Source organism: Trichosurus vulpecula, chromosome 8 (genome assembly GCF_011100635.1).
Source record: "Trichosurus vulpecula isolate mTriVul1 chromosome 8, mTriVul1.pri, whole genome shotgun sequence".
In the NCBI taxonomy this organism is placed as follows: Eukaryota; Metazoa; Chordata; class Mammalia; order Diprotodontia; family Phalangeridae; genus Trichosurus; species Trichosurus vulpecula.
In genome coordinates this window covers 74681639-74697345 of record NC_050580.1, presented here as the reverse complement: position 1 = coordinate 74697345, position 15707 = coordinate 74681639, and the positions used below count along the sequence as shown (strand labels likewise).

Here is a 15707-nt window from a genome sequence, read left to right as displayed (position 1 = left end):
CTTCTACATACAGAGTCAGTTTTTTTATCTAATCTTAAAATCAATGGAGTTTGAAATGCCTGACAGACATTCTACTAAATGTGACCTTGGACTCTGTTGGTATTTGATCTATTTTAGTAAGTCCTCAGAAAAGGTACTGTTTGATAATTCGAGGCAAAGTGATTTCCAGGTTCTTTTTATTCTTTGCTCTAAATTTTAGATAGGTTCAGTATCTGTATGAATGGCTTTGGAGGATTTTTACAGTGGATACAGTTTTCACAGTTTAAGTTATGTCCTAGATCTTTGTTGTTTAGAATAAACATCTTTCAAGAGAAAAGCATTATTCCCATAGCTCTAACATGAGAGAGTTTTCCATGGAAAGAGCCAGGACAAAATATTTTCCGGCTTTGTTTGTGAGCCATTTAATCTAGAAATTGGTGTGAATTTTGAATTATTTTCATTTAGCTGATCAGATTCCTAATTAAATAGTAAAAATACTTTCAGTTGGTGTATACCTTGTAATCAATCCCTAGAAACTGTTTTTACGTTATTTTTGGTAGGAGGAGATAGGGGCAGAGATGGCACTAGAATTCACTTTTTCCGAGTTTCAGTCCAGTGCTTTATCCATTATATCAACTATGGCTACTAGTCTTCGTTCGGACATTTGGGACAGAATAAACCTGTAGTTCATATGACGGTCAGCATTTATTAGGCACTTAACCTTGTGCCAGGCACTGTGCTGGGCGCGGGATTCAGAGCAAGGCTAAAAACAGTTTCTGCTCTCAAGGATTCGTATCTGTAGATATCTGTGTATCTACACACAGCCCTAGATAGCTTTCATCTCTATACACAAGTCTATGTATATGCATGCATGTGTGTGTACGTGTGTGCACACACACATACGGGTAGAGAGCCTGCCCCGCTTGCCCCCCCCGGTGGACCGGGGTCTCGGCTGCAGACGCCTGCTCCTTGCGCGCCCCTCCCCCTCCCTCCGGCCTGCCTATCTCTTACAGGTGGGCAGCCACACAATGCCGATGCAGCCGAGGCAGTGTGTCCGAGCTGCGGGCACTGGGGCATCGGAGAGGGGCCGGATCCGGGGGTGGGGGTGCTGTCGTCGGCGCGCCCTGGCCTCGGCCCCCGCTGCACTCCAGGAGAGCTGCTGGGCCGCTCCGAAAAGCAGCCTAGCGTTTAAGGCTGGAGAGGCCGTCTGTGGTCGGCCCGCACACCAAGGCTGCGAGCGCGCCTCCCCGCCCTGCCCCGCATACCCGGACCACCTGGGCCTGCTCCCAGTCTTTACCCAGCAGGGCTTGCGAGGCGGCCTCGCCCTGCGGGGGTGGGGGTGGGGGCCCAGTCCCCGGAGCCGCTGCGGACGTGCAAGCTGCAGCTCGGGCAGTGGCGGCCTGCTGACGCAGGAGTCAGGTGACAGGGAGGGGCGGGGCAGAATGCTGGCTTAGCTCCGGGATAAATTTTCGCTCCCGTAGCCGCAACTGCTAAATTGTGTGCTGCAGGCTTTGTTGTTTCCTTGGCTTCCTCTCTGGCTAGGAGGAGAGCCTGGCCCGATTGGTGGCGGTCAGGCACGAACGGTATGCAGGCGGTCTGCACTGGGACACCCAAGGGGCAGGAAGGAGAGGAGGAGGAGAAGGAGTGGCATGAGTTCGTATTATTCGGGTCTGTGGATGCAGATGACACCGAAGCTAGGACTTTAAATGGCGTAGGCTGGTTGTCCGTACGGGCGGCAGAGAGCCAGACAGCGCCTGGTAGCTGCAGGTTGTCACATTGTCACATTGAAAGAGGAGCATTTTATTTAGGAAGGGGCCGTGAACTGACATGTCACAAACTACGGGGCAGAAGGGAATCTTAAGTGTGCAATACTACTAGACAGTGTCCTTGGAAGCCTAGAAAGTTGAATGAATCATTTTGTGACTTGAAATAGAAAAGCATTACGTGGCACGGGGCCACAAAAGTTTGCTGTCACTTAAGTCTAGGTTTAAGAATTTCAAGTGCTTGGCTTACATATGTAAATCTAGCACTAACATATGCATATTTATTTGTGCTGTACATATGTAATCCATATTGATTGCCTATAGTGAGCTAAGGAAGCAAGTTTTTTTAAATAATTGAAAAGGGTAGTAGTTATTTAATTAAGGATTGTGTCACTTTTTTCTTTTCAGAAGATCGAACAGTCGGAAGGAAGATAACCTCAAGTGAAAAAGAACCTTTTCAAGGTAAATTTAAACACTTTAAGAAATCTAACGATTGCTATTTTCCAGTTTTGCAAATGAAATATTTGCTTAAATTTTTTTTTGTTATTTTGAACTTGCTAAATACCAAGAAATATGAACATTTACACATGAATCCAGAAATCTCATTATACCTCTTGTTTTTTAAATTCAACAATTGTTCCAAAAACTGACTCATTTGTCTTTGTTCAGTTGAGGTATTTGTACTGCTAATAAATTAGGAAAATCAGATTTACATTAACAATTGGGATTGAGTTTTTTAAAATTTCAAGTATATATTTATCTTATAGAAAGTTTTCAAATGTTTTCAAAAGTAGATTAAGATTCTAAGAAAGGAGTAAAACTCATAGTTTTTTTTTTTTAATTTGAAATCTGACATTTTGAGATCTGGGCATCTCAGGAATTCTTAACATTTTTTCTGTTACAGACTTTTTTGGCAGTCTGTTGAAGTCTTATGGAGGCTTTCTTAGAATATTTTTAAGTGGATAAAATAAAATACCAGTTTTGATTTTATTTTTACCAAAATAAAGAAACCAATTATATTGACTGACAGTCATCAAAGTAGTAAAAAAACAACAAACCCAGACATTCAGGGGTCTACTGAAGTAGGAGTTCATGGATCCTACATTAAAAACCTTTGTTCTAGTCCAGTCTTCTTTTTTCACATGTGAAGAAATAGGACTCTTCCCTCCTCCCACGTAAATAACTTGCGCAATATCTTTTGGCTAATTTGGGGCAGAGTTGAGTCAAAAAGCCCCCTTAAGTTTCCTGTTTGGTAATCTTGTTCCTAACTACATTCTTATCAGTCTAAACATATCATTATTAGCAAGGCTGTTTTCTAAAGGATTTTTGATAAAATTGTATGGGAGGAATGAAACACCTGAAAAATTATGGTTATTGGTCATTAAATAGATAATTTTGAAAGTGGTTTGAATTATTTTTTCTTTGTAAGAGTGATAAGTATTAGATAGTGATTTCTGATCTAGTTTATAATTCTGACCTTGATGTCACCAGGATTTAAAAAAACTGAAGTACAATGAGGATCAGACTGAAAATCTTTAGTAGTGAAGTTAATTCTTACCAAGGAATGAGTGAACAACAGGCTTAATCTTTTCTGTAGTCATTTTTATTTTAACCTGAGCCTCTTAGCCCAAATGAGTCTCTGGTAGGCGTGCTTTACTTTTAACTCCATATCTCCCTGCCAATAATTAGTCCACCAGGGAGTAATATATATGGAATCAGCAACACACACTAAACTACTACTTGGAAATCTCCTTTCTCTTCAACAACTCTGTACCCTTTGGTACTCAGAGTAGTCACTGCTTTGGGAAAAAACCTGCAGCTTGAGTAATAAGTCACTCAAGTTTTTATAGCCCTTTAAGATTTACAAGGGGCTTTACATTTAGGATCTCATTTGAATATTTCAGGGTCTTTTGTACTTAAGCTTTTCCTATATCTACTGTCCCATTCCCTGGGGTGACCTCAATCAGTAAGCATTTATTAGGTGCCTACTATGTGCCAGGCACTGTACTGGTGCTGTTGATACCAGCATAAAGAATGAAACAATCCCTAATCTCAAGGACTTTATATTCACTAAAATGCTACTCTCAACAGTATTAAAGCACTCTTTGACATAGACAGGTACCATTTTACATGTGAGAAAACTGAGGTGATAGGGTCTTAAATACTTGTTCATTGTCACCCAGTTAATCATAAAGCTGGAATTAGACAGGTCTCTTGCTCTTCCCAAAACATCACAAATAAAAATCTCTAATGTTTTTTTGCTCTTTCAGCTGAGTTTCATTTCCTTTCAGATGTGTTTTAAAAAAATAAATCCTACCACTGAATTGCGAGTGGAAACTTCTTTGTGGGGAGAAAAAGTTTTTCTATGTCATTGAGAATAAATCTGTTATTTTTCCTTCCTAAAGTAGATTTGGACGTTTCATTGAATTTATCCAATTGTTTTTCATATATTTCTCACTTCTGGGTGGGAAAGTACAGGGCATGAAGGGATTTTCAGAATCTTTATATCCAAAAGAAAGATCAGAGTTTTAAACCCTTTGCCTTGTGTTTCCTTTCACTACCTTCTAACTGTAAGTGAAGTTGTGCAAAATGTTCTTTAAGTTAGTCATAAATGGTTTTAGAGTTCTTTGAAAAAATGTGAAGGTGAACAGTATCAATTACTTTTCTTATTTTGCTTCTACTTAGCAAATCCTTTTGCGCCTACCTCCATAATAGCCATTATGCTTGAACCAGCATTAGACATGTTAACATGTACCATTGTGATGACCTTAACGAATCTCCCTGGCTCTCTCTCCCTAGTACATCATTTATATATTAACAAACCATGCTTCTTTGTGCTCCCTGGATTGACCTTGTCATTCATTCACCTGCCTACAAACCTTCCCTCATTCCTTATAGCTGAAGAGTATAAAAGGCAACTCCTTAGCCTGGCATTGAAGACCTTCCACAGTCTGTTCCTTTAAATGCACTCTGTGTTCCATCCAAGCTTTTCTTCATGGTTTATACTCCCCTATGTTTGCACAGGATGCATTTCCTTCTCATTTACCTGTTGAGATCTTCCACAGTCTTGATGAAACCATACTTGATGAAGTCTTTCCTAATGTTATAGTCCAGTGTGATCTTCCTTCATCAAATTTTCCTGGAGCATTTTTATTTTCATTATACTCTTTACTCTTTACTACATTACTTACATTACTCTACATTGTGTCATACCTATTATGTGTATGGTACATTTACTCATTACATTGTAAATCCTTGAGGACGGGAGCTCTGTTTTTTCATCTTTGGTTCCCTCGTACTTCTTTTAGTGCTGTGCGTGTAGTAGGCGCTTAGTAAATGCTTGTTGAATTGTACTTTGCTTTTTAACCTGCAAAGATGCAGACAGAAATATAACAGCCTGGGAAGTTTTCAAATTGGCTTAAACATTTGTTTTAAAATAGTGGTGGAGATGCACATTTGTAAATCTGGAGTAGAAAGAAAAAGTTGGCTTTCAAACCTTGGGATATTCCTCTGAACTGAGTCTAATTACTCCCAGGGAGTTAATGAGATGACAAAGGCCTATTTGAAGACCTTATTTCTAAGAGACCTTTGAATAATATCAAGTGTCCCCATTTATTGCTTTCATAAATAAAAGAATGTTTTGCCTGCATTGGTTCTTATTTTTTCATCCTGTGATTGTATAGTGCCTACATTTTGGCTTCAAGATTATATGGTTCCATCATAGAATGAAGAAAAAGATTAATACCACCGTCATGATAAAATATTTAAATAATGAAAAAAATATAATGAAGGTTAGACTATGATTTTGTTGTTTTGCCACTTACAGGACTGGATGGAAATCTTACTTAAACTAGGTTCACGCAAGGGAAAATTTGGTGTTAATCCAAGTCAGCAGCCTATAGTTATGTGATACAACTTACACTGGTATATTTTAGATGTGGTATTTTTTTTAAGTCTCAATTTACTTGGTTTAATTTAGAGTGATTTGCTTTATGTGCTCATCCTGTGCTGTTCCTTAAACTTACATAACTCCTAGCTTCATATACAGAGAACCAGCTTCTTGGGGCCCCAAAGTGGTCTTGTGTTACTAGTAACAAGTTGACTTCCTAGATTATGTAATCATTTTTATAGCTCATTTGTAAGATGGCAGTTGGGCTAACCCTTTAAGGCGTCCTAACAGCTTTTTTGGAATCATAGAATTTTTAGTTGGTAGAATTTTAAAACTTGAAGCGACCTTGAGATAATTCTAACCTAGCCTTCTCAGAGCCTAGAGTTGCCAAGTTTTGCTGATTCTGTCTTCAGTGTTTTAAATTTTTTTTTTATTATGAACTTAATCATCAGCAGACAACTATTTCAGTATACAAAGAACAACAGAAAGGTTGCATATGAAACTTCTTCAGAGTATATATTAGGCTGACTTAAAAAAAAAAGCCTTCCACAATTTGTCTCAAGTCTACATTTCATTTTTTTCAAACCTGAATTTTGAAGTTTCAACTTTTTTTATTAATGCCTTTTTGTATTGTTTTGCTTGTATTTCTTTCTTATCCCTCTGCCTTTAATATACTCTGCCTTGTATTTTGCTGCTTTTGGTACACATTGAATTCTTCCTAGTAGATTTTAAGCTCCTTGAGGACATGGATTGTCAGTTCATTTTTGTCTCCTCAGTGCCATACACATTATCACTAGGTATTTAATAAATGTTTGAATTTACAAAATTGGAACACATACGATCCTACATAAATTCATAAATATATTGCACTAGAATTAATATGTGAAATTGTTTAAATTTGAGAGAAGTTGCTCTGTAGATTCCAGGAAATCATAACTTACACTTTTCCCAAATGTCCATTGACATGAGGTATAACAAAAATTTATAGAATTTGAGAGCTAGATGGGAAATGATGAAAATCAGTAAATTTTTAATAGTTGAGATGACTAAAATGGTACATTTAAGGAGGAGCATTAATGTTCACCTTACTACACCTGTGCTTTGTTGTTTTTTTTTTTTTAAAGGAATAGGGTTCATCATGAATATATCACAGGACCAGAGTGGCAGTTCCAGCAATAAAGAGCCCCTGTCCAGGTGCTGTGAAGCCCGGAAGGAGTTGGAGCATGCCATTGGTGGTGTTCTCAGAGCTGAACAGCACATTAAAGACAACTTGAGAGAAGTATGAAGTTTGTGAATGTATCCATCCTCGTTGGAGATATCAGTACAGTTACTTGAGTATCATGCTAGTGACTGAGAAGCCAAGTTCATAGGGTTGCCTGTATGGATTACTTAGTTTCACCATTTCACCTCTGCTTTGTATTCTTAATTCTGTTCAGCTGTCTTGACAAATTTAGTTCTGGGGCAACTAGAATCTACTTCCACTGCAGAAATTTAGTTTATTTTAAGAAGCATTTATTCAGTAGCTCTACAGGGTTTCTGTATTGTGGAATATAACAAAAGACAAGTCAAAGAATGCATCCTACTGAACAAAGGACTTCTGAAGGAAAGAAGGAAAGTATTGTCTGCATGTGTTTGAAAAGTGGTAACATCCATGCAGACTAATAGATAATATAAAAATGTTTAGTTTTGTCTTCTTGGAATTTCAAATTTAGACCCTTTGAATCACTCACATAATTTTCTTGTTGTATTTTGATATTAATCTTGTTTAAGCTGTCATATCAATCATCTTCAGATATTGACATGTGGTAGCATGTCTGATTAAACAGTCCTCACTATGAATGACTCCTTTTTCTGTGGGTATTGGTAGTGAGATAACTGCTAGACCCTGACTCATTCCATGGATAATTGTAATTATAATGTCTAAAATTACTTAGATATAATAATTATTATTTACGATTGGGTTACTGTTGTAAGACTCCTTTTATTGACTTTTCATTTGCTATTGACTCTAAGGTGCTTTAAAAAAAATTGCAAAAGTAAATATAATGGTACAAATGGTATAAAAAATTCTACGGGCAATACTGGTAAAGTTTTAGGGGTTAGTCATGTCCCTGGAAACTTAAATTACAAAGATTTTGTTCTGGTATTTAGATGAAATTCAATTTGAACTAGGATTTTTGCTGTATGAGATCTAATGGAACTCCTGTATCTCTCTTAGGTTAAAGCTCAGATTCACAGCTGTATAAGCCGTCACCTAGAATGTCTGCGCAGCCGTGAGGTGTGGCTGTATGAGCAGGTAGATCTCATCTATCAGCTTAAAGAAGAAACACTTCAGCAGCAAGCCCAACAACTCTACTGGGTAAGATGGGCTCATAACTCTTTGTTTATAACCATAGACTATTAGAACTGCAAAGGAACTGGGGGATTGTCTATCCAGTTTTCTTATTATTTTTTTGATGTGGAAACCAAAGCTGATAGAAGTGTGTTAATGAACCCAAGGCCACACAGTAGCAGGGCTGGGTCTAGAATCCAGGTCTCCTTATTCTCAGTCTGTTATTCTTTGTACCACTATACACTGCCATATAATTTTCCCTATTGTAAAATGTTTATATATTAATATATATTTACATGATGTATGCATATGTAGCTGTCGATCAATAGATCTCAAATACAAGTTGAAACTTAAATATCTTTTTACCTTGGATACGTAATATATTTTCACTAGGATTAAAGTCATGATGTTTACTTTTCTTATAGTTACTGGGACAATTCAATTGTCTTATTCATCAGTTGGAATGTACCCGTAGCAAAGATCTAGCCAATCAAGTTTCTGTGTGCCTGGAGAGGTAAATAACCTTTGAATGATGTCCTGAATTATAGTTTTTTACTTGTGTATTTTAGAAAAGAGAAGTTTTAGCTGTTGCTTTGTCTTAATTTTCTTAACCTTGTGCAATTGAGATTTTTCTACTCAGCACATTTTATGTGACTACTGGTAGTATGTTAAACAGTTATGTCTTCCTTCTTTTTTTTTTTTTAAGTACAAGATTATATAATAAGTTGAAAGGTGGCTCGTAAATTTTTTTTTATAAAGTGGAAATGAATGGTCTGGAAGTGATGGAAAAGTTTTTCTGGTTCTTAATGATTAAAAAAGAAGTTTATTTCTAGGCTGGGTAGCTTGACCCTCAAACCTGAAGATTCAACTGTCCTCCTGTTTGAGGCTGATACAGCTTCACTCCGTCAGACCATCACTACATTTGGCTCTCTCAAAACCATGGTAGGTACCTCTAATGTTTGTGATAAGAGCATCTGAGCTATTTATGGATTTATCCCTAGTTGGTACGCCTAATGGTATCACAGGTTTTGTTCAAGCTACAGTTTGATGGTTTTTGTGACAATTTGTTTATAGCTTTGGTGTTGGCCCTCCTTTTAAATTCTATTTATTTTTGTTAGTTATATCGCACCAACATCCCAAATAAGTGAAAAGCTTTAGGGGTCACTTATTTTACCTCATGGAAATGGATTCTTAAAGTGCTGTTAGAATCATTCATGTGACCTAGCTTTTAGATTTTGCTCTTCATATGGCACTCTCTCTTTCTATCTAAGGACTGAATCGATATTTTATCATGAATCAGACATAAATTTTGGCACAAAGGCATTTGCTGCTAAGAGTGAGAGTTGTATTCTTTTACCAATAGACAGTGGGACTTGTCTTGCTGAAGTAGGCTATGCATAGCTGAATTAGTTTTGAGAATTGTACCTGTACTATATTGGAAATTTATAGATCATGAAAGTGGGAAGGGACCCTAAGAGAACTTTCCCCTGATTTCATTTTAGGAATGAGCCAAATGGGCTAGAGAGGGGAGGTGACTTGTTCAAGGTCAAAAGCCTCTTTGTAGCAGGAATACAGGACCAGAGCCCATGTTGTATTTCATTTCCATTTTAAATGAAACATTTAGTTTTCTTGTCTTTGGGTTTGCTTTACTTTTAAGATTGGGATTTTTCTTTTTTTTCTTTCAATTGATAAATGAATCTAAAACCTTTATCAGTATATATTATAAGCATTCAAACAAGAACCAGAACCAAAGAAAGCACAAGCAAAATCATAATAAGAAACAAAAAAACCTCCAAATAACAAAAATCTAGCAAACGAAATGAAAAGGATAGGGGTGCACCATATGATTTGAGGGGGTTTCAGAATTTGAAATTTTGTGGTGTGATAAAAAGGATGACTGTTTGCCTTTAAGCAAATCCCTGAGCACCTGATGACTTGTGCCACTTCACCCAGTCTTGGGCCACCTGTAGAGAGAAGGGCTTCTCTTCCCAAGCAGGAGCAGGTAAGTGTGCAGCTCTTACTGTATCTGAATTGGCTACTTAAGCTTAAATTTTAGTTTGAGTCCAGACTTGCTTGTGGGATTTTGGTTATGCCAGTCTTCTTGGATGCTTCCACCAAATTCCTGGCACATGCTTAATAATGACTGTTGTACCGTTTGACATTTTGGTTGATGGGGTAGACATTGCCTCATCATTACCTCAAATTCATCACTCCCCCCTCCCAATATAAACACATCTGCCTCTCCTGGGTGGCACAGTGGAGAGGACCACTGGGACTGGAGTCAAGAAGACTCAAGTTCAAATTTAGTTGCTGGCATTTACTACCTGTATGACCCTGGGTAGATCATTTTATCTGTTTGCCTTAGTTTCCTCCACTTTAAAATGGGGATAACAGCACCCCCCTCACGTGGTTGTTGTGAGGATCAAATAAGATTTTTTAAAGCACTTAGCCCAGTGTCTGGCACCTACCTAGTAGGTGTGGTATAAATAATTATTCTCTTTTTCCCTTCCCCAGTCATCCCCATCCCATTTTTTATGTATGTCTTTCCTCATTATTTCTGCTCAGCCACTATCGTAGTTCAGGTCCTCATAACTCTTGCCTAGACTATTATAATGACTTTCTAATTAGTCTTTGTCTTAAACACAGCTGCCAAAAATGATTGTGAGATCTAGGTCTGGCAGTAAGATTTCCATGCTCAAACATTTCTGGAGTTCCTGTTGTTTTTAGTATAAAATATAAATTGCTTAACTTGGTATTTAAAGCCTTCTACAATCTGGCTTCAACTTACTTTTCTGCTGTATTTACCATTAGAGCATAGAGCTGGAAGACTCTTTGGAAGACTCTCTTTGCCTCAGGGAAGTTTGTGTTCCCCAGGGCCCTATCATTTGCTAGTGGAAGACAGATTGGGTCTGCATCTTTACTTCTAACTCATTTTCCATTGCGCAAACTCTTATCTGTTGGGATGAAGTGGGAATGGCCTAATGAATGTAATTAAGCAGTATGTCATCTGATTGGCAGAAACCATCATTCCGCCCTTCATTTATACCACTTCGTGATTGGCTCCTTAGAAGCAAACCGGCCTCAACTCATCAGTCTCCTTTTGTACCCAGCACCAACCCCCAGGACTGGCTTAACAAAAAGCAAACTTTGACAAGCAGCCAGGTACTTGTGTGTATGTATGTGTATGTAATTACTTTGTAAAAGATTAATTGTGATGAATAGAATAATTTAGTGGTGAACTGTTTATGTAAAGGTTGATAAAGTTAGAATATGCTTTAAATGCTAAAGATCAGAACAAATATTTTTAACAGTGGTCATCAGTTAATTTAGAGAATAGAAAATTGTAAACAATTCAACATCCTTTTTATAATGTACGTAAAACTAAGAATTGTGCTAGTTGTAGCAAGAAATGTTAACATTGTGCTTTCTGGATAGGGTCCTTCCCAAACCTGCAACTTTAATATCAGTAACATCTGGGGCAACTTCAAGGGCTTGGAAAACTGGCTCCACAAGCAGATACTTCTGAGAAAAGAAGCCCCCAAAGGCGAAATAGCTCCTTCTCTACAGAAATAGAAAAAGGGGCTGACCTAGAGCTCCCTGAGCAAGAAGAAATGGATCTTTCTGATTGGCTGGTTACCTCTCCTGGGCCTGAGAATGGCAGCTTTGAAAGAGATGAGAAATCAAAGCTTTTCCAACTTTTCAAGGAAGATTATAATACAAATGATTGGCTTCTCAAGTCTGGTTCCTGCACTAATTGTCAGGGCAACCAGCCCACAGGTGTAGAGATTGAAAATTTGGGAAATCTGAAGTGCCTGAATGAGCACCTGGAAGGGAAGAGACCATCACCCCCTTCCCCCACATCAACTGAAAATCGGATTGTCCAGCATCTTCAGGTTCCTTTTAAAGTTGAGGAGGTATGCAAAGCTAATGAGCCTTGCACCAGCTTTTCAGAGTGTGTATGTGAAGACCAGTGTGAGAAGGAGGCCTTGTGTAAGTGGCTCCTGAAGAAGGAAGGGAAGGATAAAAATGGTGTCCCGATGGACCAGCTGCCAGTTCTGAAACCTGAGCCAGTGAAGCTGAAACCCTCCTTGAATATGTGGCTCTGTCCCTCTAGGGAAGAGGCAGATGAACAGGCTAAGACACCAAAGCCAACTCCTTGTACAATTCCTGAACCCCTCAAAATTTTGCTGGACAGCCCCTTGTCAGATTGGCTTGCCAAAACAAAACCCAAAGAATTAAGAGCACGGGAAATAACCAGTTCAGATGACAAAGCTAGTCAGGAGGGGTTTTCACCAATCAAGCAAGTGCATCCTAACCCCATGACCATTTGGCATCACCCAATTAATGCAGCTGATTGGATACTACCTTCAAAGAATATGGGAAGCTCTAGCCGGCCCCCTGGGGAAGATAAGTGGTTACTTCGAAAGAAGGCCCAGGTGAGCAAGGCTTGATTAACACTGATAGGATGGTCTAAGACACTGCTTTTAGAATGTTTTTTAATACTAGTTTTTCAAATACATCAATGGCATTGAGTAATAATTCACATTTTCATACCACTTTAAGGGTTGTTAAAGCCCTTCAGTTCAGCACCTTGTAAGATAAGTTGCACAAATGCTATTATAATTTACATTTTTATGTCAGGATAATGTGACTTGTTCCTTATCAGTCACGCACCTAGCTAACAAGTGTGGCATATTGTTAATGGAAGAGTAACTGTACTGGTAGTGTCTTTGATTTAGATTATTCTCTTTGGGTTACCATAGGTTTTCCTCATTTGGCTGCTATTTCCTTGAGCAATCCCTACATTCTAAAATGTTTGGAAGAAATAAAGGCAGTTCATTTTGTTAATTGTTATTTCTGATTTAAAGAAAGGCTGGTTGGACAGTCATTAATGTGTTTGTCCTACCTAAATAGGACAAGTGATTGAGAGTTTATTTCAGCCTTCTATTTCTCAGTTTTTCAATAGTAACCTCTCATTCATACAGGAAGCATTCCTAAATTCACCCCTACATGAAGAACATGCCTTTCCCCAGGACTGCTATGGCCTGCCAGCAGTTTGTGATCTTTTTGCCTGTATGCAGCTTAAAGTTGATAAAGACAAGTGGTTGTATCGAACCCCTGTCCAGGTAGGTCTCCACAAATGTGAATGTTATCATTAATGGCTGAAAACTGCAAGCTGATAAATCAGCTTGCTGTGTTTATTTGCAACTGTTCCAAAGATAAATTATGATTTTACGTTCAGTCACTTGCTTTTGCCATACAAACAGCTAACAAACTGTCAAGATGATCTTTCAGGATGGTTTAATTACTCCAGTATTTTAACCTCTAATTTTGATATAATCCCATTTGCTGACACTTTTATTTGTTGAAAACATCCTCTGACAGATTTAATCTGTTAATCCTTTTAAGATTTATTATTGCTTTAAATTTGTGGTTACAGGAACAGACTGAACTCCACCCAGAGCAGTCTCACAATCTATCCCTCTGATTAGGTTGTTGTTCAACTGTGCCCATTTCTTTGTGACCTCATTTGAGGTTTTCTTGGCAAAGATACTGGAGTGGCTCGCCATTCCTTCTCCAGCTCACTTGACATGAGGGAACAGAGGCAAACTGGCTGAAGTGTGCCCAGGGTCACACAGCTAGTGTCTGAGGCTATATAAACTCATGTCTTCCTCACTCCAGGCACTGAGCCTCTGATAGGTAACAGTTCTACTATATGATTTGGTAATATGGACCTGGTTAGTTTCATAGGCTTCTAGATTTAAAGCTAGAAAGGATCCTCAGTGATCATCTAATCCAACTTTTTAAAAAACATGGCGGAGATTGTAGAACTTTTTTTGTGTGTGTTGGTGGGGAATGCCTTCAATTTGTGACTTTTGCTACTATGAGTCAAGAAAGCTGAGACCATCAGTATTCGAATAGATAAAAAAGACTTGGGTTGTTTTTAGACTGTGTTATCTTGGGCGTGTTATCTTCCCTGGGCTTCTGTAATGGACCTATTACACAAAGGATGTGTACATTAACACTTAAGAAGACATTAGCTATCTGCTATTCTGGTAGTATGAGAAAAAGTATGTGATAAAGTAAGCATAGAAGTGAAGTTTGAGTAATTTGAACTATTTTCCCCCCTCCCAGATATGAGGAAACAAATAGAAACCAAGGAATCTTTCTGCTGATCACCGCACATCCATGAACTGCAGCTTGCTGAATCATTGTGTTTCTGGGTCTTACTAGTATTGTGTTGTTTCTTTTCTGCCAAATTTTGAAATAGTGAGATTAAGCAATGACCTATTAACTGAGTTAACCTAAGAAAAGCCCACTTGTGAAGAGTACACACATTTTGAACTAGTAAGTGCTGCATCAGGGTGCCTACCCTTTACAAAGACCTCTGCATCTGCCATTTGGGTTGTCTTGGAAAGCATACAATGAAATTTCCAAATGAAGTCATTTTTCTTAATATCCAAGTGCAGCTTTCTTAACCAAAAGTATTGATTGCCCTTTCTGCAGATTATTTCTAATTATTTCTCTTGGATCCTGTCTTAGTGGTCATCAATTATTCTTTTTCTGGCATGTAGTTTTTCTGTTATATCCCATGTATAAACTAATTTTGCCAGTATATTGAAGTGTCTAGCTTTTTAAAGGGTATACTCATTAGTGCAGAAACTAAAAAGTATAATGGCTTTTAGCCTCATTGTTAGCTCTGTTCCAGTTTTCTTCCTGTTGTGAAAAATTGGAAACCTCTACAGGTTATTGGGCTGTCTGGTTATCTTAATTGGACAGAGCACAATGTATACTGTGGACAGTATGTAATGAGATTAATTGCATCTCACTGTGTGATTTTTCTTGGAGTTGAAAGTATTTTAATAGCCTGTCAAAATTAGCTGATTAATAGAATGAGAATACAGTGTGCTCAGTGCTTGCCATGAAATACTATTGGCTCCATTATATACTTGAACATTTATACGTAGGGACCGTTGGTGCATCCTGTGTAGTTGGAAGATCTTGTACTGCAGCACTATAGATATAACCATTTCAACTATGAGCAAATGAAATGCTGGCTATCATAACAAGGATAATTTTGGTTTAAGTCCATAAAACATCTTAGTAGATTGTCTTGACTACTTGTGCCTTGGGGCATTTATTTATGAAAAAATTTGTGAAACATTCCCTCAAATGTCCCTAAATCAGGCTCTGTCCTAATAACAAAGATTTGTGCTATTTTTACATTTTCTCAATAGGGAACTTTTAAAGTCTCTTTCTTCCCTCTTTGAATTTGAATTTTTGGAAATCCTTAGCCTCAAACTGGGTTAGGGGACCTCTAGGTCGTCACAGGCTTCCTGAGAGTGCTCTGGACCACTCTAGTAATTATTTTATGCTGTGTCTAAATTTGTATCAGTATCTCTACAAATGTTACTTAGTCCTACCCAGACTCAACCTCATTGAGAACAAATTGAATGATAGCTGTTTGGTGCAGCCGATTCTAGATCCTTTAAATTAACTTAATCTTAGGCTCTTAGAAACTTTGTAGACTTTACTGTGTTACTCACTTATTCCTCTATACTATACTAAGATACTATTGAGTCTGTAAAACATTGTTCGCAGTAATGCCATTTTATACAATTGCTGATGATCCTCATTAAAAGCATAACCACCATAATTGTCTTGTGTATCTGTAAAGTTTGTCTTATTTTAAATTACTTTGCACATGCTGATTAAAACTTATAAGTTAAGCGATGTAGCTCCC

At 38.0% G+C, this 15707-nt stretch overlaps 1 protein-coding gene across 1 annotated transcript; it reads left to right on the top strand.

Annotated features, from left to right (window-relative positions):
- Positions 1-1458: 1458 nt before the first annotated feature.
- On the top strand, positions 1459-15620 carry NCOA4 (nuclear receptor coactivator 4). The gene is given in 12 exon segments (XM_036737095.1): positions 1459-1562; positions 2151-2204; positions 6756-6910; positions 7850-7990; positions 8389-8477; positions 8797-8905; positions 9876-9965; positions 10982-11125; positions 11399-11482; positions 11485-12399; positions 12949-13089; positions 14099-15620. Coding segments are annotated over 10 exon segments (1860 nt in total). The 5' UTR covers positions 1459-1562; positions 2151-2204; positions 6756-6769; the 3' UTR covers positions 14105-15620.
- The last annotated feature ends 87 nt before the right edge of the window (positions 15621-15707 follow it).